The 27,075-nt window shown below is 38.9% G+C and overlaps 7 protein-coding genes across 8 annotated transcripts; 4 read left to right on the top strand and 3 right to left on the bottom strand.

Annotated features, from left to right (window-relative positions):
* Positions 1 to 920: 920 nt before the first annotated feature.
* Positions 921 to 2,171, bottom strand: RB195_012192 (uncharacterized protein; the record flags this gene model as incomplete). Its single annotated transcript, XM_013436552.2, has 2 exons — positions 921 to 1,144; positions 2,075 to 2,171. 2 exons carry the CDS (start codon positions 2,169 to 2,171, stop codon positions 921 to 923), a joined length of 321 nt encoding a protein of 106 aa, XP_013292006.2.
* Positions 2,172 to 2,525: 354 nt separating this feature from the next.
* RB195_012191 (uncharacterized protein) lies at positions 2,526 to 2,874 on the bottom strand (the record flags this gene model as incomplete). The annotated part of the gene is made up of 2 exons (XM_064193939.1): positions 2,526 to 2,533; positions 2,589 to 2,874. 2 exons carry the CDS (start codon positions 2,872 to 2,874, stop codon positions 2,526 to 2,528), a joined length of 294 nt encoding a protein of 97 aa, XP_064051522.1.
* Positions 2,875 to 5,665: 2,791 nt separating this feature from the next.
* RB195_012190 (uncharacterized protein) lies at positions 5,666 to 6,671 on the top strand (the record flags this gene model as incomplete). The annotated part of the gene is made up of 2 exons (XM_064193938.1): positions 5,666 to 5,735; positions 6,190 to 6,671. 2 exons carry the CDS (start codon positions 5,666 to 5,668, stop codon positions 6,669 to 6,671), a joined length of 552 nt encoding a protein of 183 aa, XP_064051521.1.
* Positions 6,672 to 7,043: 372 nt separating this feature from the next.
* Positions 7,044 to 9,776, top strand: RB195_012189 (uncharacterized protein; the record flags this gene model as incomplete). The annotated part of the gene is made up of 3 exons (XM_064193937.1): positions 7,044 to 7,394; positions 8,977 to 9,150; positions 9,738 to 9,776. The coding sequence occupies 3 exons, from the start codon at positions 7,044 to 7,046 to the stop codon at positions 9,774 to 9,776; spliced, it is 564 nt and encodes a 187-aa protein (XP_064051520.1).
* Positions 9,060 to 9,910, top strand: RB195_012188 (uncharacterized protein; the record flags this gene model as incomplete). The annotated part of the gene is made up of 2 exons (XM_064193936.1): positions 9,060 to 9,150; positions 9,738 to 9,910. 2 exons carry the CDS (start codon positions 9,060 to 9,062, stop codon positions 9,908 to 9,910), a joined length of 264 nt encoding a protein of 87 aa, XP_064051519.1.
* Positions 9,911 to 11,716: 1,806 nt separating this feature from the next.
* Positions 11,717 to 16,833, bottom strand: RB195_012187 (uncharacterized protein; the record flags this gene model as incomplete). The annotated part of the gene is made up of 14 exons (XM_064193935.1): positions 11,717 to 11,848; positions 11,933 to 12,056; positions 12,992 to 13,059; positions 13,211 to 13,291; positions 13,351 to 13,519; positions 13,757 to 13,846; positions 14,058 to 14,149; positions 14,223 to 14,336; positions 14,542 to 14,661; positions 15,017 to 15,133; positions 15,374 to 15,486; positions 15,862 to 15,970; positions 16,586 to 16,711; positions 16,771 to 16,833. The coding sequence occupies 14 exons, from the start codon at positions 16,831 to 16,833 to the stop codon at positions 11,717 to 11,719; spliced, it is 1,518 nt and encodes a 505-aa protein (XP_064051518.1).
* Positions 16,834 to 18,344: 1,511 nt separating this feature from the next.
* On the top strand, positions 18,345 to 27,070 carry RB195_012186 (uncharacterized protein; the record flags this gene model as incomplete). 2 transcript variants are annotated; one of them, XM_064193934.1, is made up of 12 exons in its annotated part: positions 18,345 to 18,429; positions 18,786 to 18,892; positions 19,235 to 19,351; positions 19,449 to 19,578; positions 19,732 to 19,904; positions 20,230 to 20,385; positions 20,450 to 20,617; positions 20,686 to 20,823; positions 21,896 to 22,080; positions 25,124 to 25,170; positions 25,257 to 25,322; positions 27,051 to 27,070. In XM_064193934.1, the coding sequence occupies 12 exons, from the start codon at positions 18,345 to 18,347 to the stop codon at positions 27,068 to 27,070; spliced, it is 1,392 nt and encodes a 463-aa protein (XP_064051517.1). The 2 variants fall into 2 exon arrangements, with proteins under 2 accessions (XP_064051517.1, XP_013292004.1); XM_013436550.2 differs by lacking the exons at positions 25,124 to 25,170; positions 25,257 to 25,322; positions 27,051 to 27,070 and having other exon boundaries at positions 21,896 to 22,084.
* Positions 27,071 to 27,075: the final 5 nt, after the last annotated feature.

The following is a 27,075-nucleotide window of genomic DNA, read 5'->3' as shown; positions in this document are numbered from 1 at the left end:
GAAAAGCAAAAAAAAAATCCAACATCAGTCGTTATCAGAAACTAGCAAAGCCTGGAATCGTGGATAACCTCTTCTGGTACCTTGCTGTATTTTTTCACCATTAAATGTCTGCTTTCAAAAATTTCAATTTATCATGTTTAGCAATGTTTTCTAATTTTTTTTCTCGTTTTCGTTTTTTCGTTGTTTTTTTTTTCGTTTCGTTTTTACGTTAGCAAATCATCGTGTACATCAATGGAAGCTCACGGACGGAGCTGCGATCAGAGAATAGAAATTTTTCCATTGCGCCAATGGCTTCCCGTTTTAAAATTAGTTATCAAACAAATAATAAAATGATGAAGTGTTTGGCGTTAATCAATCCGTTCGGGATGCGCCACCACGTTCCATTCAATTCACAATTGAACCAGAAAAGATACGAAGCGGCAGCTCCCCTCTCACGTCCTTTCTGCTTGTCTGCAGCGCTCTCAAATCAACAAAATACTACTCCATAAATAAATGTTAGTGTGTATTTTGTAAATATTCTATAAATAAGTATTAAAAGATACGTAAAAGAATGAGGGATAAAGTGTCTGGCGTTAATCAAGCCGCTTGGGATGTGCCCCCACGTTCATTTCAATTCAGAATCGTTCGAGGTTTACGAACGTGTAACTGGCCTCCCAGACAAGTCTGGCACTAATTTGTCGACCCTGGAAGGATGAAAAGCTTGGTTGGCCATAGGGCAGATTCGAACATCCGATCGATCGTGCAGCCACAGCAGAACCTCTAACCGACCACGCTACACTCACCTCTACATAAATAGTGGGCCGCGAATATTTATCGCTACAGTCTCAGCTTACTTTTTACGCGTAGTACAGGTAAAAATATCATCATAATAACGAATTTATTGTGAAATCGTAGGCTATAAATGGTGGTTTTTCCTGTTTTTACGAGGACCGATCGCTAGCGGTATCCATGCTGATAGATTTTTCGGGAGAAGATGAAGAACGATCGTTTATTTCAGTAGATTCCGAAAGATTATTCCGATTTTGGGGAAATTTGCGACCACGACCACGTGAAGAAAAATACTGATACTCATCCGCTCCTCTTTTCTTTCTAACCATCGTCCGGAAATCACAACAACGACCAGATTTACCGCTACAGCAATGACCTGAATATTTCTTTCTTTTTATTCAGAAAAAAATGCAACAACAATTGATTTACATGAAACCATGACACACTTCCTAAGAAAATTCTCGTACTTGTGAGGATTTAAAGAACGAAAATGTTCTTGAGATACTTCTGCTGCACTGACAATTAAAAGGAATGCTAATGACCTTTTCCAGAGCTCACTGAAAACAATCAATGCTACTAAGGAAACTGTAGCTCATAATAAGACAGCAACGAAATAATCTGTAATATTTTTGATAATAAGAAAAATGAATATTCATGTAAAAAATTAAGAATTAACCAATGACAAAGAATTCTGCTCTTAAATTTGTAATTTTACGAAATTTTTATCCTAAAAATATCTATATATCTAAAAAAATCTCTCTATCTAAAAAATATAAAATATCTTTATCTTAAAAATATCTAAATAAAATTATCCTCATCAAAATCAAATCTTAAACGTTATTTACTAGTAAGGTACATACCATTCACCAAAATCATCTCCATTTCGAATATTCATTTTCTTTTACTTTTCTTTATTTTCTTTTGTTCGAATTAGTTCCACTACCTATAAAGTTCGAATGCTTAGGTAATCATTTCTGAATGGATTCGAAAGAAGTTTAAAATTGTGAGATGACAGTTTTAATATGTATACACTTATATTTCAATTAATACAGCTGTTGCTATTATGTTGTTATTATTATTACTATGTTGTTTACATTGGGATTGGTAGTTTTTTCTTCCAGCTTCAGGATTTTGGAAACTAAAAATTGTGGAAAACTTTGTGGATTTCGTGACAACTCTTCAAATCTTTTATAATTACCCGAAATTATATGACACGCTAGATTTATGGAATTCACCAACAGTGATGAAAATTTGTCTTCAAAGAATTCAAGAGTTATTTATCCATAGAAAGTAGGAACAGACTCACTTGGTGCTCGAGGAATGCATTCGTTACATGGATTACCGAGAAAAACTGTTGGAAGTAGAACGCCAAGCAGAAGCAGTCTAAACACCAGGCGGAACATCATGGACGTAAGTCTGAATCCAGCCGCACAGCTTTTTTGGCCTAGGCGGAAATGATTGTCGCCATCATTCCCCGTGACCACTGCTTAGATAATTTTGCTCAATTTTTTTCGCACGCTTTTTTTTCTGTCGGAACAGATAGAATATCAAACTTAATTTAAATTCATGAAACAAGCAATTGTAACGTGGAAAGACGAGGTAGCTAATAGAATAGCAATAAGGATAATTATTCTCCTTTTCAAGTGTGCAAATTGTAATTTTAGTTTTTTTTTATTTAAGTGTTGTATAGAATATTTTCCATACCTTTTCACATAACGTCATTCACAGGTACATTTAACATGGTACCGACATATTTTTTACTTCACTGAAATAAATGTTTTTTTCAGAGACAAATGATCGTGTATTTAAAGGCAACATACCACGAATCTGAAGTGTTACGGTGAATTTCAGGTGGAGTATCCATATACGGGGTCGTAGATTATGGAGACCGAGGTGGTTCCGCTCATCTCTCGCTGAATCACTGCAAGCAGCCGGCCCCTGCGTGCTGTTTTGTACGATGCCTTCTACTGCAGCGCGCCACCCTTGCACGCGTAGCGTCCCCCACTGCCTATCAGGGCAATCCGAATAGATTTTCGACGAATCACGGGACGGAGGCGGCGCACGAGGGTGGAGCGTTGCGGTGGATGGCGTCGTACAAAACAGCATTCTGGAGGCGGCTGTTTGCAGTGATTCAGGGATAGATGAGCAGAACTACCCCCGTCCCCATAATCTACGACCCCGTATACGGATAGTCCACCTGAAATCTGCACCACCTCAGATTCGTGGTATGCTGCCTTTAGGAGATGAATGGCTGGAAGTCGATATATTTCCACCCTTTCATATCACTGAAAATGATTACGGTTTAGTGAAGAAATGTTGTATAGAATCAAATCAAAAATTCAAATGTTGTATAGAAAATATTCCATACAACATTTGAATATCTGAAAATTTGCATACTTGAAAAGGAGAATAATTATCTTCATCTATTTATCTCCCTTTCCATGCTATATTTGCTTTGATCATAAATTTGAATGAAATTTGGTATTCTATCAGCTCGGACAGTGACAATAGCGTGCGAAAATTTCAGCAATGGTATAAAAGAGACAATCACTTTTGCGCAGACGTAAAAGGTTGTGTGGCTGGATTCAGACTAACCTCCAGGATGTTCCACTTGCTGTTTAGACTACTTCTGCTTGGCATTCTACTTCCAACAATCACTCTCGGTGGTGCATGCGATGAGTGCACCCCTCGGGCACCAAGTGAGTCCGTTATCTACGTGATATGGATAGATAACTTTTGAGTCCCTGTGGAAAAATTTGATCATTGTTGTTCGTCCAACTTCCATAAATCTAGTTTATCATAATTTTTGACAATCCTAGAAGATTTGGTAAGATTAGTCACGAAATCTTCAAAATTTCCCTAACCCCACTTTTTCACAATTTCTGGTTTCCGGAATCCTTTTTTCCCGACGAAAAAACACCAAACCCACCGTAAACAATGCAGTAATAATAATAATAATATCAATGATAATAATAATAATAATAATAATAATAATAAAAATAATAATAATAATAATAATAACAATAATAATAATAATAATAAGCAACAACTAACTAGTATTGAGTAAAAATTAAATGTTATACATCAAACGCTACCAATTCACATCTCGAAAGACTTCCAAACGGACTCAGAAATGATTGAATATAAGAACTAATAATAAAAATAATAAGAAATAATAATAAGAAAACAAAAACCATAGCGGACTTTTGTGTTCTGTTAGTTAACGATGACCACATTAACGAGGAACCATTTTTTTCATGACTGTTCCGTGGGACGACACATTTTTCTTTTTTTTTTCTTTACTGAAAATTTGTTAACTTTGAAATAAATGAGTGATTACTTAGACATTTAGAGTTGGATTTTTCCGGAAGAAACATTCAAATTGAAAAATAGTGAAGATTAAGGATACCAATCTGGTACCAGTTTATCGACCCCGAAGAGATAAAAGGATTGGTGAGCGCTAGAGAGGATTCGAACCTCCGATCAATCGCGCGGAGACGGCAGAACCTCTGCGCTACACCCGCCCCATTGAGAGATAAAAAGATATCGAAAGATACATAGGTATAAAAATATACAATAATATATTTATGTTAAAAAATGGAAGTGGCCTAAGAACTAGCAGATACTGGTACTAATTCGTAGGCGAAAAAAATTTATATTGAGGTTCGACACGATTTTAGCCAGTGGTATTCCACCAGCACCCAACTTACTCTTTCTTAGTTCTTAGCTTCGTTAGTATGCCTTTGCAGATCTCCAGTGCAGTGAAATTTCCAAAGATTTGTAAAATTACAAGTTTGAAAATGCACTTTTTTCGGTCTGGTTACGTTTTTCGAGATTATTTCTTATATCTTTCAAACGAAAAAAATTGGATTTATTATTTCGCTTAAAAATACACTATTTAAACCTTGAAGAAGGTAGCCAATATTCGTTTTCAAAAAAAATCTTCCGAGCAGCATGTATATCTCAAACTAACTGAATTGCAGTTCAAATCTCCAAAAATATGAGAAATTTCCTAAAAAATGCCGTGGTTCCATAAACACTTTTTTTATTGTTACATTCTTTCTGAGATAAAAAAAGAAATTTCAGGTTATTGCTGTACCGGTCCATCTGGACGATGTTGTTTGGCTAGAAAGAAGAGAAGCGTGAACGACTTTCGTTATATTTGAGAGGGAAAATGCTTATACTCACCACTATTCCCCATTCGGGATGAGATTGATGCTTCCGCTTGACAGCACGTCATCTTCTCTCCACTGAACTGTGGAATTCACAATAAATTCGTTATTATGTTGATGTTTTTAGCCACAACATGCACCAGAAGTGAGCCTAGAGCTTAGCGGTGAATGTTTGGTTTCAGGATTTCTAATATCAGAACGAGAAGCCACCAGTGCGAACGAGACACTCTTATTAACTTATCACAGCTTTGTCAGTGAGCATCCATGAAATTTTATGAGGATTTGCTAACCTAAACGAAAATCAAAAGAAGGATAGAGACCATTACCAAATTAGACTGATGGAAATTTGTAAAAAAAAAATTCCGCAAGGGGAAATATTTCAATGGTGACGAACAACTGCGTACCAGGAGAAGTTGTACGCGATCGCAGACTTAGCTAATTCCTGTACATCGTTGATGTTAGCTACAGCTTTTTTGCGCTTCCTAAAACGTGGCAAACCGTAGCCAGACGTTAACCAGAAGGATAGGATTGGCTAGGTTTGGCTCATAATGCTACTGTATCCCGTACTTCGGTCCGGCCAAAAGCAAAGTGACTGAGAGGTGCAAAGGAGGCGGTTTGGAGTCGCTTCCAACAAATAAGGTCCACCTCACCATTTCCCAAAACCTCATAGCACTAGAGGTTTGCAACCTGCCCATTGGTTTTAAATTTTCATGCAAAACACAGTAATGGAAAAGAGCCTCCTGATAGGAAAACCTGATCCAGAAGCGCTAGGAAAGACGGGGTTGCAAGAATCATGTAGGTTACCAAAACGGAAAAAAAAAACTAGGATGACAATCTGTACTTATAACCCCTGTACGCTTGTATCGGATGCGACCACTGAAGATCTAATCATGCAAGTCAGGACGTTTAAAGGCATCACTCCACGAATCTGAGGTGGTACGGATTTCAGGTGGAGTATTCGTATGCGGCATAGTCGATTATGGGGAGGAGAGTGATTACGTCCATTTCTTCCTAATTGCCGTAAAAAATGGCCCGGAAGATACGGCTTCGGGCATTATGGCGCACTTTTTTCTACAAGGAGTTCGACTGGGGCGCGCCAGCCTTGTGCGACACCGCATCTTCCGGGCCGTTTCTTACAGTTAAAAAGAAATGGACGGAATCACCCTTCTCTCCATAACCTACTGTCCCTTATAAGAATACTCCACCTGAAATCTGCACCACCTCAGATTCTTGGGGTGATGCCTTTAAGTACGACGTCATCGGAATGACCGAGACGAAGCGACGCCACCGACTGTATGGCACTGGAGAAGAACTGTTATTAGGAACTGTTTCGACAGTAGAGGAGTAGGTGGACGTGGTGTTCTCTTCAACACGGATGTGGCAATAAACATCGACTTTTTCGAACAACGTTCATGGATGAGAAAATGTGGTCTAACGCCAGCCTTGACAATCTTCGTCGCTTACGTTCCAAAATCAAGCTACGAATTAGACGAAGCTTTTTATATGAACTTGGAGAACTTCTACAGAGGAGATCATACCTTCTATAAGGTCATAATTGGTGATTTCAAAGCCAAAATTGGCCCCAGAAGAACGCCTGAAGAACTTGACATCGTAACCCCCGGCCTTCAATGGAATGAGCAGGTAGAGAGGCTTTCTGAGTTCATCATGACGACTAAGACCATCCATGGAAACTCGCAATTCCAGAAGCCCTTCTCTCTACGCTGGACGTGAGAGTCTCCAGATGGAGGGTATAACAAGGAAATTGACCCATCATCGTAGCAGTAAAAGGTTTTGCCTGACGGATGTCGCTGCTGTACCAAAGTTTCATACGGGATCGGACCATCGCCTTCTTCGAAGAAGATTTCCTTTCACAAAGAGAAGAGAAAAACCCGCAAAGTTCACAAAGCTTTTCCCCAGAACCATCATCGACTGAGAGCTCTTCGCTTTGTTTGTCGGGTTTTGAGAAGATACCGCTATTGATAACATCGACAATGAATATGAACGACTTCTTCACGACTGTACGACGAAAGCGAATAGTTTCAAAACCTCCTAGAGACACCTGTCTCCGAAAACTCTAGAGCTGATACGTCGGCGTGGAGCTGCATGAGCTGCAGGCAACCAAGAACTCACGTGCAAGCTGCAAAGCTTTGCAGAGAGGTGATAAAAGAAGACCTCAAAGAAAGAAGAGCAGAAGTGTCGGATGAAGATGCAGAGGCGGGACAGAGCATTCGCTACGCCTGTCGGAACTTCTTCAATCACAAAACAATAATGACTGCTCTCCGGACCCCAGATGGAACAACTATAGCATCGAGAAGGGAGATGGAAAAGGTCATTCACGACATCTACTCAAATCTCTTCAACAGTCACGTCCACTTTCCTCCTCACCATCTGAAGGAAGATGGACATGTCATTCCAAATGTTCTCCCTTCCGAACTCCGACATGCCATCATGTCGGTGATTAAAAATATAAGGTTGTATTTGATTACTAAATATAAGGTTGTATTTGATTACTGCATATGTCTTTGTTTTCTTGAGTTGAGCCAGGAACGAAGTTATTTTAATCTTTTATTCTTGTGACGGCTGACTGTTCGGTGAGTTTGGCTTCAAAATCTGAAATGGTGAAGCCGAAGCGCCTTATTTGCATTGCTTTGCAAATCTGTCATTCTTCTAAAAACTTGATTATCCTTAATCTTTTCTTGATTCGCGTCGATGTTATGCAATCCTCATGAACCTCAATGGACTGGGCTGCGATCAGTTAATAAAAATCTCTCCATTATACGGGAGGCTTCTCGTTCTGAAATTAGAAAGGGCCCAAATAGTGATAGTTAATGTTCACCCCAACACTCTTGGCTCATTTTTTTAAATGCATATTTTGGCCAAAAATATCAGTATAATAATGAATTTATTGTGAAGTCCACAGTTCAGAGGAGAGGAGATGAAGTACGATTGCGTAGCGGTAGACTCCCAATGATTTTTCCGGCTTGAGAAAAAAGGTGAATATGAGAATGGTTCAGGGCCAAATATTCATAGCGATCCATTCATGATTTTCTGTCTGTCTGTCTCACACTTCATCGTCCAAGTGGACCATTTCAACAACATTTCTATTTCTTTCTTTCTTTCTTCTTTTATTTCTTTTATTTCTAACCATTACTACAACACATTGTACATTTCTTTTTTCAGAAAGAATCCAACACAAAAAAATATGCATGAAATGATCACATTTCGTTGGAGATCTCTGGTATTTTTGAGGATGTAAAATACCAAAACGTTTTTCTAGGATACGTTTGCTACTCTCTAAGATGTTTCCGCTGGAAAAGGAATACTGGTGAGTATTTCAGAAACTAAAGAGTGTATTTTTGTGAAGAAAAATCCTTGAAGAAAACCGACATCATTGTGCGCACTCAGATGAGTCATTACGTTGCCACCACGGAGAGGTAGCAATCAGACTTGTATAGGCGGCCCGCGCTCTTTATTATTGTTATCATTATTCCTATTATTTTAAAGGGATCACTCCACGAATCTGAGGTGGTACGGATTTCAAATGGAATATTCGTATACGGGATGGTAGATTATGGAGAGGAGGTGAATCCGTCCATTTCTTCCTAATTACCGTGAAAAACGGCCCGGAATATACAGCTTCGAGCGTTCCGGCGCGCTATTTTCCACAAGGAGTTCGACTGGAGCGCGCCAGCTTTGTGCGGCACCGTATCTTGGAAGAAATGGACAGAATCACTCTCCTCTCCATAATCTACTATCCCTTATAAGAATACTCCACCTGAAATCTGCATCACCTCAGATTCGTGGGGTGATACCTTTAAAAAAATGCGTTCAAAAAAAAGCAGCCAGAGTTCAATCCAACATTCAAATATTTGGAAATTTCCGTACTTGAAATTGTGGATAACGTTTTCTATGTTAATACTTGCTTGCTTCATAAATTTTAATGAAATTTGGTATTCTGTCACCGGCATCGAAAATAGCGTGCGAAAATTTGAGCAGTGGTCACGGGAATGAAGAAGATAATCACTTTTCCCCACAGAGACAATACGCTGTGCGAATGTATTTAGACGGTGTGAGGACGTATTTAGACGCTGTGAGAACGTATCCAGACGCACTTCCAAGATGTTACTGTTTGGACTCCTTCTACTTGGCGTTCTACTTCCAAGAATCGTTTTCGGTGGCGCATGTGATGAGTGCATACCTCGAGGACCAGGTGAGTCCGTTTCAACTTACTATTGATAAATAACTTCTGAACCCCCCTATGGAAAATTCTCACCTCCGTCCGTCCAAATTTCATAAATTTGATATAATTCTCTGATAATTTGATATTCTGATAATTCAAAAAGTTTTGAATGCCGCGTAATTCAAAAATTTTCTTATGCAATTTTTTTTTACATTTTGTTTAGTTGCCGAAAACCTAAAGCTGCATGATAAAGTAACAAACTCGACATGAACAGTATACAATAGTAACAACAACAATAATAAGTAAAATATAGTTGCTACACATCAAACACGTGAGCATAGTGTTTGGCAAATTATCTTAATAGTGACTTTTTTTTTAATAGTATAGGTTTTCTTCAAGCAAAGTTTTCTTCACAAAAATACACTCTTTAGTTCCTGAAATACTCACCAGTATTATTTTTCAGCAAAAACATTTTTGAGTGTAGCAAAGTTATCTTAGAAAAATATTTTCGTATTTTACATTCTCAAAAATACCAGAAACCTCGGACGAAATATAATTATTTCATGTGTATTTTTTTATGTTGGATTTTTTCTGAATAAAAAAAAAGAAATGTTCAGGTCATTGCTGTAACGGTCCATCTGGACGATGTTGTGTGACTAGACAAAAAAGAGCAATGGGTCGGTATGAATATTTGGCCGTGAACCATCCTAATGTTCACCTTCTTTCTCAAGCCGGAAAAATCATTGGGAATCTACCGCTAAACAATCGTACTTCATCTTCTCCCCCCTGAACTGTGGACTTCAGAATAAATTCATTATTATATTGATGTTTTTGGCAAAATATGCATTTAAAAAGGATGAGCCAAGAGTGTAGCGGTGAACATTAACTATCACTATTTGTGCCCCTTTCAATTTCAGAACGAGAAGCCTCCCGTATAATGGAGAGATTTTTATTAACTGATCGCAGCCCAGTCCATTGAGGTTCATGAGGATTGCATAACATCGACGCGAATCAAGAAAAGAATAAAAATGCAACCTTATATTTTTAATCACCACTTCGGCAACATTCTTTGCAAAGTTAATATGAAGTAAAGCTGTGAGTCTACCTAACCGCTATTCATTATATCATGGCGTGTCATTGATGGCAAACCTCGGACGAACTCGATTCCATAGAGAGGAAGCTGTTTGGTTGGCTGTATGGCTACTTCTGGATAAGCGTCAAAATAGGTGCTGTGGACGAGTTTACCCGTCATAACGATTGCTTAACACCATTCCTCGATTCGAAATCACGAAAAATGAGCAAGACCAGAATATACCATCATTCGCTTTTTAAAACGTGGGACTGGTAAGATCACGATGCGAGGTGATCCTCGATTGTCACGCCCATTTGCCGTAACTTGACGGGCGGTTGGTGGGCCTCTAGCAGAGGTAAGGGAAGATTACAACTGATCATAATTTCACCATGGGACCTAAAAATCGAGAATAATAATAGGATTAAATTAAATTAGTAAAAGATCGCCTTTGACGTTTTTACACTCGTTCGATTGTGTGTGTGTGTGTGTGTGTGTGTGTGTGTGTGTGTGTGTGTGTGTGTGTGTGTGTGTGTGTGTGTGTGTGTGTGTGTGTGTGTGTGTGTGTGTAAGTGCACAGAAGGGTGACTATAATGCACGATCTGGAGGAATGCCTTATGAGTTGCAGCGAACCTCTCGCTGTGGATCCGACAAACATAAGCATTGGTGCCTGTGCAACAAACATCGAAATGTTCAGAATCTGTTTCCATGTACTTCTTAGCTCCAATATCCACGCTGGGCTGTTACGCCGAAAATTGAGGTCATTCTGTAGACCGATGGCGACTTTCCTAAGAATCAATTTGCTTAGGCTTCAATTGAGCACGATTTAATCAAACTGCATGTAATGTGGGCAACCATAATTATTTCTTAATTTTGACATATATTTGACATTCTATGCCCTATAACCGCTCATCGCCAAAATTAGCCTGCCCACATAGATGCAGTACAATTGCTTAATACGAGTCATTAAAACTCAGACATTACCAATCGAGTTTGTAGAGGGTTTGAAAGAAAGAAAAACGATCTGCTGCACCAATCTAAACCACCCGAAAGTCTTCAAATTCTTACATTTCTTCTTTAACCACCTGTAGATCATACTTTAATGACTTCTTTCAGGATCACATCCGCATTGCACTACAGAACCATTGACAATGATAATTTTAAAAAACATCAATACTTAACATACTTACTCCACCTTCAAAACAAAAACAAATGCACAGCAACAACAAGTACAGTATCAACAATCCACCCGACGTGTGCCAACGCTTAAAATTGACTGACCTGTGGGCAGCTACCCGCTGTCAACCCAGGTTAAATTTACCCAATCGTGATTTAAAAAAAAAAACATAAAAGAATTCTTCGTTCTGTAAAACTTCACCCACAATCGACAAAGAACGATGAGACAGAGAAAACAGCGGAAGTTCCACGAATCAATTTCTCTGCATTCGCACATACCGAGTCGTTTGTCTCTACTATATTTCATGGTTCTGCCTAGTGAATACTCTTTATTACTTCGTCTCCTCTCCATCAGTTGTAGTCTCTCGCAGGCGACTCGCCACGCAATTCTTTACGTTCCTTGTTATATGCGGCCCATTCAAAATCAGCCGGCTTCGACTTATTGATGTGATTCGCTCTGTTATCCTCGGAAAACTGTTCCACCTACGAATATTCATTTCAGTAAGTGGCTTATAACTAAGGACAACAGGCTTCCTAAAATAGAAGCTGATAATGATCAAGGTTTACCTGTACTAGAAGTGAACCCTCCTCACTCATATTTAGATCGGTTATCATATTAAACAGCGCCACAGGGGTGGGAAGATCAACGATGTCCAATTTTTGGAAGAACGCCAATACATTTTCTATATCCCTAGAAAAATCAAAGTAGAAAATTACTCTTGAATTAAAACTGATCTGTATAATTACGAATAGAGTTAAAGGCAGGAATTCTCAAAATTGACGATGTTTGGGTCTCTAAACCAGATTCAACAGAGTTCAGGTTGTGGATTAATACGAGAATATGAATATGAATAATATGAATACGAGCGTACCCGCGCTCAATTTCCTCTAATCGCAAAAAAAAAACGGCGCTTGAACTCCTATACGAGGTACGTGGAGAGGTACATCCTTGTACACGCGCTGTGTCCACGAGCGAGCTGTCGAAAATCAATTAATTTTCCTTACGAGCCTATTCAAGTAAAACCAATGAATTGGCTGCTGAGGTGACCGAAGCGAGTACAACGCAGCGCATTCTAATGTACCTCGTAGGAACAAACGCTATTCCCACGCGGTTTTCTTTTTTTCTTTTGATTAGAGAAATTCAGCAGTGTCACCCTCTTATTCGTTATCTACATCCCAAAATCTATGTTTTCCATTAGGTTCATTACCTTTGAAAAAGGTTGAGCTCAACTGGAACAGGTTTTGAGAATCAAGCCGATGTTTGGGTCTCTAAACCAAAAGAGTAGTTGTGGATTAATAAAAAAAAAAATAAAACCGTACCCTCCAAAATCTATGTTTTCCATTAGGTCGAAATACGAGTAACAAACCAATAAGCTGGTATTTCCAACAAAAAATGACATTATAGTCACGAGAACGAAAAGTTTCTAAGTAGTTAAGAAAACAGTTCTATTCATCATCTTTATAGATCACTCCTACCACTTTCTGAAATTGTCGATTTAAACGTAGATTTCTTGGAATCACTTAATCACTGTTCAATACTTCGCAATAATAGTTATCCGGAACATGACTTACAAGTGGCAATTCATCCCCGAAAATTTCCGCGAGTTTCAAATCTACGTCTCTTACCTGATGAGGTAATGGAGATTTCTCGGATGTGACAAATCCATTGCTTGCGAGACATCAATAACGAATACCTGAAAAACAATACAATCCACACGCTGAAAGAAATGCTATGCATTTCGAAAGATCAGTCAAAGATTAAAGAAAAAGAAAATGAAGTTCAAAAACTGGTCAAGAAAGTAAAACAAAGACAGGAATTACTAGAAAGTTGGCACAAAACTCTACCTTTCCAGCAGCTAACAACAAGTTGAACTCGCTCAAGTCCCCATGCACTAACTTACATTCTTTGTACATGCGACACATAATCTGAATACACCAAATTCAGAGAATGAAGAGGAATGAAAACCAATCATAATACGACTTACATCCTGAACTTGCAAAAAGATATTCTTCCTTTCTTCCGTAGTGAAGAAATCCCAATCGATGTTTTTCAGACGAGGAGCTGCTTCACCTTGTTCTCCAATGAATGACATCACCAACAAGTGACGCTTTAACTTCACTGGCACTGGGCACGGCAAACCTACCTTTGCCATTCTGAAATGGATACAGTAGGTCAGGCAGTTATAGCTGGAGGCACGGTGTCCTTGTTGGAATAAGCACAGCGTTCCAAATACTCTTAACTTCACAGTGATTTTCTCCCTTCGTCCTTCAAAAATGAAAATGGAAGAACTCACTATCAAAAATAATAACTTCTTTACAGAATTTCTTTTTTCTAACGAGATACACTCAAACGGATGAGATCACTATGACACAACATCAAAAGCTACTTGCCTTGAAAGATTCATAAATTCTCGCTCAGCCCAGATTTTCAGTACTCCACGAGGATTTTTGAAACGAAAATCATCTTTGACATATTCAGATCTGGAAGCACCAGTATACATATCCACAATTGCCACACCACACATTAAGCTTTTTCTAGGTAGAGGTAGAAGAGGCAAACTAAATAAACTAGAGCAGTTGTACAGCCTACTCTAGTTAAATAAATTGTAGATAAATCATATAAAAATAAATAATCGACAAATAATAGATGATAATTTTTCAACACATTACTACAAAAAAGTGCTGAAATAACCTGTTCTTAAATTCAGTTAAACTGGTCTTGTAGACTTTCACCGCGAACCTTTCACCGGTTTCATCACTGGCAACGTTAAGAACAGCACTCTCCTAGGAAAGGTTACTTTGGAGCCGAATAAGAACTTCTTCAAAATCCCAAACTAACAAATAGAATATTTCATACTTTGCCAGTCGCAATGATCCCTTCTACTCTGTCGAACACACCCTGATTAATCCATTTGAACAGATGGAGACGAGTCACAGCATCCATAGAAGTTTCAATGGTGGCCTTCTCTTCCTGAACTAAGTTTGTAGTTGATGAATTCGACATGACAAATCAATGATAGTACAGTGACTTATAAGAACACAGCACAATCACAGAAATAAACAGAACATCCTTTTACAAATAGGAAATTCTCTCAGTTTACAGGCTCACGAACTTCCCTGACAAACAAGCACAAGAAGAGGAGAACTGACAGGGAATAAGAGGCCCATAAACTCACCTTGTCCTTCAGTTTGTGATGTCTCTTTGCCTCAGTCTTTGAGAAGCTCCTCAAGGAATTGTAAACACGACTGTTGATTTGTTCTTTTCGCATGTCGCCAAATGCCAAATTCACTTGATCCTTCAATATTCAAGAGTTCATAACTTTATAGGTTCTAAACCATAAGAAGTGATGCTACAGACACAGTTGGAACACATATACTCCTACAGTTTGAATACATATGATGAGATTGTGCCTTAATGGCCAAAAATCTTGGCTTTGCTCATGGGAATTCTTCTTTGTAGTACGTCCCCTTCGTGAAATTCTTCGCGGGAGATTTCCCTTGAAATCCTAGCCAGATACGACAAATCATTCCCCATCACTGTTACACATCCTCATTCAAAATCATACAATACACAATAACAGCAGCATTGTCCTGTACAAGATGTGTGAACTAAGAATACCAGTAAAGAAATCATACTACTATCCAACTCACATTCATTGTCTTGTCCGCATTTCGCCTAGCTGAGACATTTGCGTCGTGTTTAGTGACGAGTTCACCTCCGGCATTACGATACACACTTCCACTGTGTGCAGGCACGTCATCCGACAACTTAACAAAAGCTGAATGAGCAAACCATTTAGGATTAAGAATGGCAGCGTTGCGATAATCGAAACATTTTCCAATTTACTTTAAAAGGAAACTTGCAAGATTCTTATTTGTCACAAAGTACAACATTCGGAAATTTTAATTTTGAGAAGAAAACGTGATTAGGAAGCAAACTGGACTGTACTATCCGGAAAAATCACAACAACAGAGATGAAGTAGCAAACAGAAAATGGTCCAACAAACCTTAGCATAAAGTAGATCAGTAGCAAACTGTCTTACGTCCTCATCGTCACTCGACTGGTCTGAGTCTTGGGTGGTTTTTGGACAATAACGGTCGGGTGTCACAGTAATAGTGGCTAAATTCAAATGGTAGCCAGATGAACATTGTGAGAAATGAAATAATCTAAGCATTAAATGCTTCATCAATGTACATAAACATATAATAAGAAAAATATGAAAATATATTGAAATGAAACTAAGTTTTCGTTTTTTTTCGTTGACCACGAGGAACGCTGCAGGTTCGCGTTATCGATCTGCACGTACCCGAGATCAAGACGTACCGAAAAGTAGCAAAATAAAAAACAAAGTCATGTTGTGTGATTTTTTGACGTATCCGTGAGCTTCTACGTACGCTTCAGTCACGCATATAAAAAATAAAAATAAAGTGGAAAATTCCAATACATTATATGATTAAACTGATGAAAATTGAGGCTATAGCGGGAGGAATTTACCGGTACTCTTTCCTTTTTGCTTTTCCTGATTTAGCCTCACAGAGAGATCGTACTCACGGTCAAACTCACGCTGCAATGCCCTTGCCATCTCCTCGTCATTGCTGTACACCTGAAAGATCAACTAAAACACTTCAATCGAATGTTTTAAACTTTGTTCGGGATGAAAATGCAATTTTTTATCCTAATCATTTCTACCACATGTCCACATAAACTAAAATCGTACTCTTCAATTAGTAATAGCCAAAGGGAAATGAGATCTCTGGCTATTCATTTTTTCTGCAGAGAAGGTCAATAGGCCAAAGACTCTTACCGTATTTTTCAAATGTTAGAAGAGAATAGCTTCTGAACAGTGTACCAAAAGTCCATTAAAAATATTCTTCTGTAGATGTTTACATGTTCTCAAACATAGCAGGGTCAAAACGAAATGAAGCTCGGTGCAGATGCGTAAGCTGCTGCGTTCGAAGCAGTGCGGTGAAGATAACGGTTGGGACGAGGTAGAACCATCGCGAGCTGCAGAGACGAATGGTGTTAGCAAGGATCCCCGACCGATCCTAATCGCTGCGCTCCATCGCATCGCTTCGAGCGCATCTGCCAACGCAACTGCGTGATGCTACACGTCGTTTCGACCCTACTATACCTGGTATGACAAACGACTTGATTTCTTTAGAAATAAACCGTTCTCGCGGAAAAATTCAAACTATTGCATTTATTTTGTACTTCTTACCGGCGCAGATTCACTGAGCGCAACAGTGTTCAGATAGTCCTGTTCTTTTCTCCGTTCCTCCTCATTCAACGAATCAGCCAACTCCTCACTCATTATCTCCACGAAAGAAACAATGGGCTCGCAATCCTTAATCGATGTATGAGTAGAGGTAAAGAGAAGGTTCAGGGAGATGCACAGTGAATTACCTCCTCTCGACGTCCCCACGCTGTTTTCCCACCCCATGCGCTGCATTCTCCTTTCCCCGACATTTCGGCTGTTGCAAACAATAAATAATAAAGAATTCAAATTAAAAAGGAGTAAAAAACCGGAGATGTTTGCAACAGATCCGAAATAGAGTCGAGGATTAAACCCAATAGCTTTGAGGGAGATGTTGGCCCTAAAAAAGCAAATTTTACACAAATTACGCGATCAGAACTCCTATTTCAAAAAACAAAACAAAATGAAGAACGTCGCACACACTACATAAAAACTACAAATATCAAGTAGTTATCGACTCGTGTCTGAAGAAGAATAACATTGACAAGACAGAGACTGGTAGAGTCCAGAGGATTCCTTACACGATATATTGAACTACAGAAGCCAATGGAAACAAACTGACAGTAAACAACCAAGAATTCCAACCGAAATGTTTTGAAATATTGCATCACAACGGAGCTGCAAATGATTGGCACGAATTCAGCGGCCACAGTATCCGCCCGCCTGCGTATCTAACATGTATTCGTGGCTTGCATATCATCTGGCTTCCTTCAAACAACATGCAGCTGTTGTTTTCCACTTTAACGCTTGGTTCTCGTCACGTGTGGAAGCATCGTGTGCACGCCGAATACAGTTTCGGTTACTAACTCACTGATACTGAACAGTATCCTGTGGTCTCAGTTGATAACACGGCAATATAGCCACGAGAAAGCACCGATATGTTGTTTCTTATTTCGTTTGCTTGAAAGGAATGTAATTTTACTTCTCCGACTCATTATTAGAGTAATAAATGTCTATTCCCAATCTCCTGACTCCTCCAAAGACCGGGAACAGTCAATCTTGGAAGTCATGAAGTTTTTCGCCATCGTATTATGTCGTATTGAAGGGTATTTTTTATTAGCAAAAAGTTCAGGTTGAATCCAACAAATCCAATTCAGTTAACACAGCAGAACGCATGTGTTACTGATCTTTCAGATCCATACCCTGTAATTGTTGACCGTGGAGGTCCGCTGCTTAAAGAAAATATCTGTGAGCCGATTTCTTCTAATCCCTGCGTTTCCACAAATTTTTACTTGGTTGCACGTCGAGTGTCGGATAGTTTTTTTTTTTTTTGAAAAGGCAGGGAATTTTTCGTGGATGCCGGAACAATCCTTTTTCCATGACGTTGATACTTCTTGTGATGTAGAAACTCGTACTGACGGCTTAAACAAAGATGGAAAATCAATGTCCCTTGTCCGCTATAAGCATTTCACCGTCTTGTATGCGGAAATTTGATGGTTTTTTGGCCTTGAATTTTTTCATGCTGTAAAGCTCAATTATGAAGTCGTCCTAGTGCAGAGATCTTATGTATTTTTTATATTTTTCATTGTTTATATTAGACATTTATGTTGTGAGAGAATCAATCATTAATCTTTATTAATGTAGATTTAGATTTTTTAGATGCGTCACTTCCGCTTGTTAGGTTGCAGTGATAGGAGAGCAATAACAGTTTTACAGGTTTTTGATTCGCAACGTTTGTAAGCGCCTTGCTTCGTTCGTTCGCTAACAGTGAAACGTGCTAGAAATGTCAGGAGGGACTGTAATGGATCACATCACGTCTCTTCCTCACCAGAACGAGCAAAATGTCATTCGCCATCTGACAAATTTCGGTTCGTTACTGTTTTTTTTCATAAATTTCCTGAGGCGGGTGTGGCGCAGTCGGTTAGAAGTTCGTTGTAGCCACGTAGTCGATGGTTCGAACCCGACCTATTCCAAACCAAGCTTTTCATCCTCTAGGGCCGATAAATTCTTACCAAACCTGTCTGGTAGGATAAAACCACTGATTTGATCATCGACTGGCCCCCGCCAGTCGTCATGTGTAGGCAAACACGCGTTTCAAAATTCCAATGATTACGAATTGCAGTTAAACGCGTTTGTCCATCTCCGCCAGTAATTTTATCCTTTTTAAATTTAGGTTTTCTGTCTGGTGATTTTTTTGGGCACGTGAAGTAATTTCCTGTTTCAGTAAAAACACCAGCTTCTGGTGATGCAGACATCAAAAAGAAAGAAGAGTCGATTATGGAGCTTGGCAATATGCTCGCTAAGAATAAACAAACAGAAGAATTGCGAAAGGTTTGGTCTCTTCACAAATTTTATGCTGCTCTGGTACGACAACAGAACTAGGTTTAATTATTGTTACATTAGCTTTCGTTGAGTTATCACACACAGTAAGCGATGAAAAAATTTTCGAAAACCAAAAAAAAAGAAAATCAAAGATCCGACTGTTTCGCAGTATTTTTTGCTCAAATTTTGGGAGTTAAGGTTCGTTCCAGCTTGTAGAAGTGAATCATAATCGATTCCATTGCGCCAATATACTAATGTGTAGGAATGGAAAGTTTACTGATGTTCCAACGAACTGCGCTTAAGTTGTTTACACTATTCACAGTTCTACATTTAGCTGTCTCATCTTTGCAGATGATCGAACAGACTCGTCCTTTTCTCGTTTCCTTAGGAAAGGCAAAAGCCGCGAAGCTTGTCCGAAATTTAGTGGACTTGTGCCTCATGATAGATGACCAGGATGGTGACATTAAGGTGACCAGCTTTTGGTTTTGTATTTACTTCCATGAAGAGTTATTTCCATTTAGTTTGGCTTAATTATTTGTTCATTACTTAAATTTTTCGCCTCCAGATTGAACTGGTCCGTGAATGCATCCAGTGGGCTATGGATCAGAATCGTACATTTCTTCGTCAGACACTCGAAGCTCGGCTTATACGACTGTTCAACGATCTCCACAGATACACACAAGCCTTGCCTTTAGGTGAGCCGAATTCTCTCTACATTTCCTTCCTAAAAACTAGCGTTTCTTATTTCGTTTTGGATCTCGTGCGTTAAAATTTCGGGGTAGACATTAGCATATGCGTCTACTCTTCCTGACCTACAGTTCACGTGTCAAAATCTGGTTTTTTTATAGCTGCTGATCTTATACGTGAACTAAAGAAATTGGATGACAAAGACGTACTTGTGGAAGTGGAATTGGAAGAAAGTAAAGCATTCTATCATCTTGGAAACATTGGAAGGGCTCGCGCTTCACTCACTGGAGCACGAACAACAGCGAATGCAATTTATGTGCAACCGAGAATGCAGGTATATGGTAACTCAGTTCGAAAAGGAGCAGCTGTTAGCTATTCAACTCAATTAAGCGAATTTTCTCATTGCAAGGATTGGTATGGAGCCGTTTTATCACGTGCATTCCTATACTTTTGCTTCCCGAAAATTAGCATCGGGGAACTTTTCATGTGTAAATTTTATTGAATTTCGTACGATTGACACAGAGGAAATGAATGTGAGGGTTGCCTCATGAAATTTGAACGTGAATATGTGAATAAATTTGCTGTGGGAGTATATGTAAGGTATACTGAATGTGAATTCGATTCGGCGATTCTCGTTTCTTGAGTAATCACTCTTACAGGCAGCTCTAGACCTGCAGTCCGGGATTCTCCATGCAGCCGACGAAAAAGACTTCAAAACAGCGTTTTCTTACTTCTACGAAGCTTTTGAAGGTTATGACTCAGTTGATGAGAAGAGTTTAGCATTGCTGTCATTGAAATATATGCTTCTTTGCAAGGTAACATTTTTCTAATTTCTTAATTATTCCAAGTCTCACCAATCAAATCATTATCATGTTCTAGGTTATGCTTGATGTGCCAGATGATGTAAGTACGCTGCTAACGGGTAAACTCGCCCTCAAGTACTCCGGTTCTGATTTGGAAGCGATGCGTGCGATTGCCGCGGCTGCAAAAAAGCGTAGTCTTGCTGATTTTAACACCGCTTTTGGTGCATATCCCCAAGAGTTGCAAGTGAGTTTTCATGATCGTCAAGGTGTTCATTAAGTAATTTCTTTAAAGAAGTGGAATTTTCCGTTTAGATGGATCCAGTTGTACGCAAACACTTTAACTCCCTTAGTGAAAGAATGCTCGAGAAAGACTTGTGTCGTATCATTGAGCCCTACTCGTTTGTTCAAATTGATCACATTGCGACCAGCATCGGTATCGATCGGGAAAAGGTTAGCTATTGTTTTCGTGATTTCATGAATCGTAATGCTGAGTCAACAGCTCAGCAACACCAATACCCTTTCACAAGCAGTCAGTAAAGGAGTACTGGTTTGAATTGAAGTAATCGGAGGAAAGACATATACACTTCACTAGGGATACATAATAACTGCGCAAGGTTTGGAGAACACATCTTTATCAAATTTTTACGGCAATGATCCTGCCCACTGATGTCTGCTCATCAGTATATATGGTATAGTAGTATCAAAGTGTCAAGAAGCACGGCGTAGTTGCGCAGCCGGCGCAATGGAGCGCTGCGGTTAGGATCGTGGTGGAACCCCTATTAACACCAACCATCATTGCGATTTGCGTTGGTTCCAGCTCGATTTCGCTGTGGTCCGCCACGCCGCTTCGAGCGTAGGCTACTGCACCGAGCTTCATGTCGTGTTGACCCGACTATAACATTTAAGTTGAATCCGTCGTATTTGCTCCTATTTTAGAAGTTCATTCTCGCTCCTTGTCCGTGTTACATCTTCACCAGGTTGCACTGCATTTACGTTCGTCCAATCTTCGGTCATCGCTTTTTAGCTAATATATATTATTCCTTCCTTATCTGGCTAGAAGTTGTACAATTTCACTCGGCTTTGTAGAAGATGAAGGATCCTAGCGACAAGGACAACAGCTACCCGAGTTCAGCGCAACACACATGGTGCCACTCTAAATTACATTGCTCAAGTGTAGCCCCAAATTATGGTCTTGACGCCTGTCGGCATTTCGTTCAGTGTTGGCTTCTCTTATTCAGACTACCTTTCGAATGACAAAAATCTGCATTGCCTCCAAATTGAGGGCTTACTATTTCATCTACACTTAATGTTGATGTCAGTTTAATGGATCGGGCACGGTTAGAAAAAGGTCCTTCATTATTCCTTGTATCCTTTCGATCAGCATGTTAATGAGAGTGGGTTGAACTGCACATAACAAAGGGACAAATGCATAAAGAAACATTTATCCACGTTGATGCACTTTCCCATTGCTTTTTCTAGACCGACTATTCAATTTTTTTAGTTGATCTCAAAGTGTTTTCAGGTTGAGAAGAAGTTGTCCCAAATGATTCTCGACAAGAAATTCAGCGGTTCATTGCACCAAGGTGACGGAATGTTGATCGTCTATGATGTCTCACCACCAGACGCCACATATGAAACAGCATTAAAAACGATTCACGCGATGGGCGAAGTGGTTGATGCCCTATACCAAAGAGCGAGCAAAATTCGGTAGATTAGCCATATGTTTACTGTTCATTCTCATTGACCTACCCGTTTTCTCAACTTTTTTTTCTCCCAAATTAAATGTCGAATCGCCTGCCTAGTTAAATCGATTGTCGTCTGGAACCTCAATCTCTCGTCACTATTGTAATATACTTGAGCATTCTCCCTACTGACGGATGGTCAACGTGGCGTGTGTTTAGCTGATACCATTCGTGTATATTTTCTGTGTTTCTCTTACGTCATTTTCCCGCTGAACTGTACTGTTGAGTGTTTGATTGAATGTGCACGAATGTGCAATCCTGGGTGATCCGCTTAGATTCCGCCGAAACTCCCTTAGGTTTTGCCATTTAATCTCCTTTTAACCGTATTGAGAAACCTAGGTGTTGATACGGTGTGAACGCTGTTTTGTTTGTCCCTACACAATTTTAAGATCAAGAAATCAATGAAGTTTAACGTTCTTCGGATGTACAATGTTCAAGGGTATGTCGCTTCCTTGTGGATACCTGAAAAACATTTATGGTTCGCGATGAGCAGGCCATGATGGATTAGACTTGAAATGAATCAATAGATCCTGATGAAAAGATGCATGACAGGTCGAAGGGTGCTTGTGCTAGGGTATCTGCAGGAAGTAGCTATTTTTCAAAAAAAAAAAAAGAACTTCCTCTTAAACAAAGTTAAGGCGGGAATGTGTTGTAAGGTGCAATTCGATGTCTGTTAGGATATTCCCCATCCTCAGGTGTTCATCCATCATTTCTAACCATGTTTTTTTTGGCTTGAAGGTGAAATATAATCTGGAAAATAGCATCAGGTCTGCTAGGATATACTGAGTTTTGTAATGCCGTAAGAACGCGAACATTGATAGAATAGATGCTGTCTCAAACTCAAATTTCTGGCCGCAATTGATCTCATCGGATGAGAATGGCCCATAGATTTCTTGTTTTGAATGAAGTTCAATGAATTGAGAAAGGTACAGTGTGGTAAATGTGTAATTTGTGGCATCACTAAGCCTGCCAGTGAATGCAACTCTACAAGCAGTAGTGATAGACGAGCACTTATGCTATACGATCGATGAGGATGTAAGGGGGGATTCGTAGTTTCGTACAACCGTGGAATTTACATAAGGTTTGAACTTAGCGACTTCTAGATCATAAAACATGTTATTTTCTTATTATGATCTAGAGTTTCTGACTTGGCATCTCGGTTTGCTGCCGCAATCCATTATAAGGCCGCCCATGCGTTCATAAACCACAAACGACTTTAAATTGATGTCGAACGCGTAGGCACATCCCTAGAGCACTTTATCCTTTACTTTTTAAAATCCGTGGAAAATAATTACAACGAGCATCGTCGAGGCTTCTGTTTTGCGCCGAGTTCGAAAAAAGCTCTTAACGACATAATCTGGTAACGAAATTTGAATTTTAACGGTACAACCTGTAAGTTTCGATTCATTAACAACATTGTAATCAAGTAAGTTCACTGATAAGTTGCTGCTTTTGCCTCTCTACCTTCCCACGCGCTAAAGAAGGTCCCCTCGTTAATCAAGTCGTATTCAGGCAAATGTCGTTCGCATGGTGAGTCTTCTTTTTTTTTTTTACAATCCTTTTGGTTTCTTGCGTATCATTTTTTTGCGTGTTTGCTTAAGGTATTTTGAATAGTTTTTTTCTACAGCATATCTTTTTTCACTTCGAAACCAATTGTTGCGGCTAAACGTACATTTTGAAGTAAAACCCGTCTTCTTTCCGACTCCTTATGCAGAACTGTTTGATAACCGCATGGTGTTCACATAAATCCTCAAATTTACACAAAAAGGGTGGGGTTAACGAGAACAGCGCAAAGATTTACTTTTCGTTATCTTTCCAACTAGTTTTAAATTTCTTTAAATCTTTTGCTTTTATTCTGGATGGGTGGGGGTGTTCTGGTTCGATCGACTGATAATTCTACACTAGAGTTAGAGTGATTGTCTTTACCTTCAGAGTGGCTCTTCTTGGGTAACCATGGTTTGGTAGAATATTCTGACAGTGTGCTATCCTCTACATGAGCATTTCTAAAAGTATTTCTTAACGTAGTCTTACCTACTCTTGGGGCTTTTTCATCTCATTTTTCTTTCTTTCTTTTTTCTATGCAAGTGTTGTTATGGAGCGGGTTAGACCCAAGCAATTTATTTATTCCTTCTGGTAGTTAGCGAATATTCTGCAGAAAAGACCACACTCAAAAACTAATTATATTCATGGTCGTCACAATTTAATAAAAACACTCTTGAATGAGATATCAATCGAAGTGTTCCTTTAAAATGTCAAAGTCAGTGCAAATGTGGTTGTGACTCATTTTCTCTTTGTGTTCTTGGTACGATACAGTATGCTTAAGAGGGAATCTAGGGGGAAGGAACCTAAGAAAATAACGATAAAATGTTATCGATCCAAGCGTTTCTTTCTATTTGCAAAGTAATTCAGTATACGTACACCTTATCAAAAATTTCTACATGAAAACAAAAGTAAATAAAACACTGGAGTTAATCCATGACAACTAAGAATCAGCGTAAGCAAACAGGGACTCAATATTTTCATATTCTTTCGAAACATACGATTAGTTCTCGAATCGCTGTTGTTTCTAGCCCAACACATGACAGATTTTTATGAATTTGCGTCGTCTGTAAAGCATCTCGTCTTATTGTCATTCAGCTCAAAAGAATTTCGAGGCCTACATCCATTTATTTTATCTCTTATCGTGTGGGCAAACTCATCCACAAGTTTCTTTTCAAATTTTATTCTTGTTAGCAACCTTTTTTCTTTTTCTGAGTTCTTAGCTGAGTTTCCCATTCTATTGTGCCAGTATAGTGTTGCTTTGAAGTGTAACAGGGCAGATTTGAAGTAATTTTTGCAAGGTAATTTTTCCATTCTTAGTTCCACGAAAAAAACTTTGACTACACCTGGGCTTCACTTCTCGGGAAAATTAGGTTTGATCGATTTTGAATTCTATCCAGTCGAGGTTCAAAAACGACATATCGATCAAACAATCACCCATGGAGCATTTTTTCTTTTTTTTTTTGAAGTGGAAAATCCAGCACAGCGCCCGCCAGTGTGCTCTGCTCATCGTACGGTCTGTGGTGTTTGCATTGTGTCATGTGCTGCCAGTCAGCACGAATAGCTGCTGTCGTGCTAACAAGTTGTGTTTTGTTTTTGCAGGAGCAGGGCTTACCTACGGGTTTCATATCCGTTTTTCTTGTCCCGCTGCTCGTGCAAGCGTACAAGGTAAGTGATAGTTAGTATTTTCTGGATATGACTTTCTTTTCCCCATTGTACACCACAATCTTTTTTTGTTTTTAACAGCATGTGATTATGCTTCATTGAAACAAAACTTTGTTTCAATGAACACCTGAAATACCGCGAAGGTCAGCTGATTTCTCGTTTGTAGTAATGAGAAAATACCTTTACAGCTAGAGAACTGCGCATATAAACTCGGTTTATGATCCATAAGCTTGTCGAATCTCTGAAACCTCTCCTAACTGGCCTATTTGCGAACCAAAATAACCATTAGAGACTATCCTCGTACTTTTATACGCTCATTTTCATATTTGATCCAGATAGTTCCTGAACCTGATAAATGGGTTCGAGATGCTTAATTTATGCTATATATCTCCGCATTTTCTCATTTTCGCAAAGAGTGAGCCATCTTCCGAAAAAGTAAATCATTGGTTGATCTCATTTCTTTGCTCTTTAATCAAAATATCAATATTTACTTTATTTGAGGTCTAATATTCCACTTTAATCATCATAGTCATATCTAAGGTGTTCACGTTGACGCGTACTTTCATTGAATGGATAAGATTTTGAAAGGAACATTGAACTTGGTATATTTCTTTTGAGGAAACCCGACATGAGCATTGAAACAGGCGACTTTATTGGTGTCTGATAGCAGTAATTTTGTTGATGTTCTCGTTGATTTTTTGCAGTTTCTATTTCTGCTTTTATGATAGTGTAGGAAAGGCTTGTTTCTAATATTAAAATGAATCACGTTTCCTTTTCAATATAACAATTTCTCCCGTTTTAGGAAACTATTGTTAATACAATTGACAAAACTTCAAGAAAAAAGCTATCCGTAACTTAAGCGTCATACAGGAAAAAAAAGTGTAATTTGGTGTGTAAAAAGGTTTAGAAACCATTTTGATGGAAGATGAAGTACTACGTGATATGACTGACTGACTGACTGCCTGACGAAAGCTAAGTTTGGCCCCAATGTTCGTAACGAAGACTGCTTAGTCCTTTTCGAGCTTTTGTTTTTCTTATTCACTTCTTCATTAAAAATACCAATTTCTATCTTTTTTTGATGGGCCTTTTTCTAGGCCGAATCATTTTTCTTCGGATTATTCACTTAACTGTGTTGCTGGGTTTGCAGAAGAAAGTAGAGCGTTTCTTTGCCATAAATTTAAAATATGAAAGAACTTTTGACATGTCCGTATTGTATGAAATGGTGCGAAACTTTGTTTCCTCGTAGTCCTTTCGAAACTACCAAGAAGATTTTTTTTTTGTGTTCTTGGTTATAACAGTTTTAAATTTCTGCAGTGAAATCCTCAAAGCTATCCAAAGTTTCAGTTAATAGTGATTTTTACATTATTTGAACTACCTTCCTCTACACCTTCACATACACCAATTAGTTCAAGAATGTTTGTTCAATCATTCTTCAGAAATACATCCGATATGCTGTCAAATGATTTTCTGCTGCTTAAACCGGGAAAAAGAATATGCTTCCTGCACCTCACATTTTTAGGGCTAGAGCTTGTTCTACTTGTGTATTTTCAAGTTATAAATCTTTTGCTGAGGTGTATTGCTTCGTAATTTCGATGTGGATTTCAACAACTAGGATGAAACTACCAGAAGACGAATGTTATAACCAGTTCCGACATGACTAGTTATGTCACGGGCAGAGCTGGCATCTGCTGTAGTTGAGTGTTGAACAGCGATGATATTGTTCATTTCCAGGAACACTCAAAGGTGAATGAGGTGG

The sequence above is a fragment of the Necator americanus genome, chromosome III, assembly GCF_031761385.1.
Source record: "Necator americanus strain Aroian chromosome III, whole genome shotgun sequence".
In the NCBI taxonomy this organism is placed as follows: Eukaryota; Metazoa; Nematoda; class Chromadorea; order Rhabditida; family Ancylostomatidae; genus Necator; species Necator americanus.
This window is presented reverse-complemented; position numbering and strand designations above follow the sequence as displayed.